At 52.6% G+C, this 3,894-nt stretch overlaps 1 protein-coding gene across 1 annotated transcript; it reads left to right on the top strand.

Moving 5' to 3' along the window:
- The first annotated feature begins 2,062 nt into the window (after positions 1-2,062).
- LOC119356285 (WRKY transcription factor WRKY51-like) lies at positions 2,063-3,397 on the top strand. Its single transcript, XM_037623228.1, has 2 exons — positions 2,063-2,912; positions 3,027-3,397. The coding sequence occupies exons 1-2, from the start codon at positions 2,149-2,151 to the stop codon at positions 3,247-3,249; spliced, it is 987 nt and encodes a 328-aa protein (XP_037479125.1). The 5' UTR covers positions 2,063-2,148; the 3' UTR covers positions 3,250-3,397.
- The last annotated feature ends 497 nt before the right edge of the window (positions 3,398-3,894 follow it).

The following is a 3,894-nucleotide window of genomic DNA, read 5'->3' as shown; positions in this document are numbered from 1 at the left end:
TTCAGGTTCCTGGATTCCTGCTGATAGTTTAGTTTAGGGTTTTCTAGTCCTTGCAGGGGCAACGCTAGAACGAATGGTGGCACTTTTTCTTTGAGTTGCTCTGCCAGCCCCGATCCTCCTCGAGTTTGCTTGTCTGGATGGAGTCGTCGAAGCTCTGGTGTTGATTCCGGTCATCTCCTTGTCCCGACAACAAAGCTTTTGGTATCAGATACTTCAGATCGATTCAAGGGTTCAACAACGATAACCGCAGCCCCAGGGCCTAGTATTTAGGAGGGCGTGCACGAAGCTTCATGGCTATTGTTGACAATGTGAGGACGGCTTCGGTAGGGAAGTGCCAATAACGACACCTCGACTCGTTCTGGCGGCAATAATGGTCGTTTTGTGCTCCTAATACCTCAACGTAAATTTTATTATGTTTAGGATGAATTGTACTTGTCATGAACTTGTATAATATATTTGATGCTTTTTGGGGTAAAGCACGTAGTTCAACTTGTGCTCAAGTCGAGCTGTCTCACCATGCATATCTTATCTCTAAAATCAATTCGATTTTCTCTCACTCTTCCCTGACTCCATGAAGTAAATTGGCGAGACGACCACCATGAAAGGTAGGTTAGGGCCTGCTCGAAGACACGATAGCGGTGCCGCATCGGCGTTGAAGAGAATTCCCACCTTTTCCTCAAATTGTCCCTCTCTCCTAAAATCGTGAGAGGCGGAGGCGGCAAGCATTGGCCGGGTTAGCGGGTCCGTCTAGCATACGCTGTCCATGGCTGCTAGGCACTATGATTTTCAACAAATAAATAAAGGTTCATAATTAGATAAATAAAGCACCGCTCAATTTTTGCTCTACCTAGAACATCAATTGCGCGGTCGTTGGTGTCTACTATGATTTCCAACAAATAAATAAAGGTTCGCAGTGAGATAAAAAACACATGCGTGATGCAAGCGCATGTTCTTCCATGAACCAAGCGGATGAGCACAGAGCGTTGAAATGTTTTTCTTATGGAGCAAGTGCAACATCTTTTGATCTGCAAGAAAGCAGTCCAAAAAGTATTGTTATTCACGCCACCTGTCCCACCATTTCCAAAAGATTAGCACAATAGAACTAGCGCATATAATAAATCAATACAAGAAACAATTGTTCTCCCGGTGGAAGATACGGAAAATAATTGAGCCCCTGATCACGCCGGAGATATGCCAGCTCTCGCAGCGCAGACAGTCCGTCAACGGGCTAAACAAAGGGAGAGCGGAGGTGGTGGGAAAGTTCCCACAGCCGGCGTCGACATGGCTCGACCAAATATTATTAATATAACCAACAAAAGAAAGAAATATTAAATATATACAATATCATATCGCAAGGAGATAGTGCTGCTAGGGAGAGGAAATAATGGCGCTTTTTTATCATGGCCAACTTTGTTTCGGTGTAGAATAGAAACGCACGCATCATTATAGCCAGGGCGTCCATCGCCCATCCCATAGTTGACTTTGAAGCCAAGACACAGGACACATACGCATACTATGATATTTTCTCTCCCTCTCTCTGCCTGCTTGTGATGCGAGCAATAACGGCTTAAAGAAAACCCATTTATTCTTATCCCCAAAGTCCACTATCTCGTGGGCCATGGCCAAGAAGATGTCATTATCACACCGCATTGGGCCTTTTTCCAAAGAAGCCCCCGCAGCTACTATGCCTCACACCCACAGGTCCTCTGTAACAGTAAACAACCAATCACTGTACACTGGCATAAATATTGAAAACAAAATCTAGTAAAATCAAATCAATCACATGGAGTAGTTATATGTTGTACGTACGACCTTCAGTTCGGTGGCTGCATTTTTTTATAACAGTGTGAAACTAGACTGGTGTTCAGATCCAAACAGTGGGATTAGACCGCTCATGTAAAAAATGTGAAGCTGACACTTCTCAAAGAAGGACCGGAGGGCCTACAACTCTAATTCTGGGGGAATCCAGGGGGCTGCGCCGAAAAGCGAACACCATCATTGACTCGCATCTTCTCCCCTCACCCCGTTTCCACCTATAAATCCAGCCATGGCCTCCGTCCAGACCTCCAACTCCCAACCAAACCGAGAGCGCAACCGGGACAGCGAGCCAAGATCTGCAGAGCCACAGGCGACCTCACACCGGCGACCATGGCCGTGGACCTCATGGGCTGCTACACCCCTCGCCGCGCCGACGACCAGCTCGCCATCCAGGAGGCCGCCACCGCCGGCCTCCGCAGCCTGGAGCTCCTCGTCTCCTCCCTCTCCGGCGCGGCGCCGTCCAAGGCGCCGCAGCAGCACCCGCAGCAGCCGTTCGGCGAGATCGCCGACCAGGCCGTCTCCAAGTTCCGCAAGGTGATCTCCATCCTCGACCGCACCGGCCACGCCCGCTTCCGCCGCGGCCCCGTCCAGTCGCCTACCCCGCCTCCTCCGGCTCCGGTCGCTCCTCCGCCGCCCCCACCGCGCCCTCTGGCCGTCGTCGAGCCGGCCAGGCCCGCTCCCTTGACCGTCGTGGCGCCGGTGTCGGTGGCCGCCCCGGTCCCTCTCCCGCAGCCGCAGAGCCTGACGCTGGACTTCACCAAGCCGAACCTGACCATGTCAGGCGCGACGTCCGTGACGTCCACGTCCTTCTTCTCGTCGGTGACCGCCGGCGAGGGCAGCGTGTCCAAGGGCCGCAGCCTGGTCTCCGCCGGCAAGCCGCCGCTGTCCGGGCACAAGAGAAAGCCGTGCGCCGGCGCGCACTCGGAGGCCAACACCACCGGCAGCCGATGCCACTGCTCCAAGAGAAGGAAGAACCGCGTGAAGACGACGGTGAGGGTGCCCGCGGTGAGCGCGAAGATCGCCGACATCCCGCCGGACGAGTACTCGTGGAGGAAGTACGGCCAGAAGCCCATCAAGGGATCCCCTTACCCACGGTAAATTCCTTCCCTCGCCGATTGATTCAACACCAACAATACGAAACAAGATTTCGACGAACTGTCGTCATGATGCGTGCAAGGATCTGACATGGTTTGATGTGTGGGTTTCAGGGGCTACTACAAGTGCAGCACAGTGCGAGGGTGCCCGGCGCGGAAGCACGTGGAGCGCGCCCTGGACGACCCGGCGATGCTGGTGGTGACGTACGAGGGCGAGCACCGCCACTCGCCGGGGCCGATGCCGATGCAGATGGCGCCGTCGCCGGTGCCGATTCCGATGCCGATGGGCGCGCCCGTAGCCGTAGCTAGTGTGTCCGCCGGCAACGGGCACGTCTGACTTAGTTAAATTTTTTCTTTCTTTCCCCATTTGGTTGGGGGTGCTTCGTTCGTTCGCTCGCAATCTGTCTGATGTCCGTGTAAAGAAGAAGAAAGATTGTAGAGAGACGGAGAGGGAAACTTAATGCCAGAGATTTTTACTACCTCCAGACTCCACTTCGTCCACACAGTGCCATTTTTATTTGTTCGTCGTGCCTAACAACAACTCGTGCCATTCCACGAAAATAAAATTAAAAAAAAATCAACGCCGCGGATCTGGGTGGGCGTGACGAAACTGCCATGTACGCGCGGTGACAGTTAATAAGGACGGACCGGCGGCAAATGCCCCGACTTTGACCTCATAAACCCCATTGATTGCTACTGGTACTGGTACGAGTACAATACAGTGCGCCAACTAGGAGTATATATACATTTTTTGAGGTATAGAAAAGTCGGGAGGGAGAAAAGAACAAGAAGTCATACGCGGCCCCGCATAAACAAGCGCAATAATTGAATTGAATACTTTGTCGTGGGGCTCCCTCCCCCCCTCCCCCTCTGTGCAGAGGTCAAGGGTGGGCATCCGCACCGATTGATTTGTTTGTGCCCGCAATTATTATTGTTTATTGCTCTCTCTCTCCCCTCCGTCCTCTGTGGGCCCCACCGTCTG

This window comes from Triticum dicoccoides, chromosome 2A (genome assembly GCF_002162155.2).
Source record: "Triticum dicoccoides isolate Atlit2015 ecotype Zavitan chromosome 2A, WEW_v2.0, whole genome shotgun sequence".
Classification (NCBI taxonomy): Eukaryota; Viridiplantae; Streptophyta; class Magnoliopsida; order Poales; family Poaceae; genus Triticum; species Triticum dicoccoides.
The sequence above is the reverse complement of the archived record's forward strand: the minus strand, read 5'-3'. Positions and strand labels throughout refer to the sequence as shown.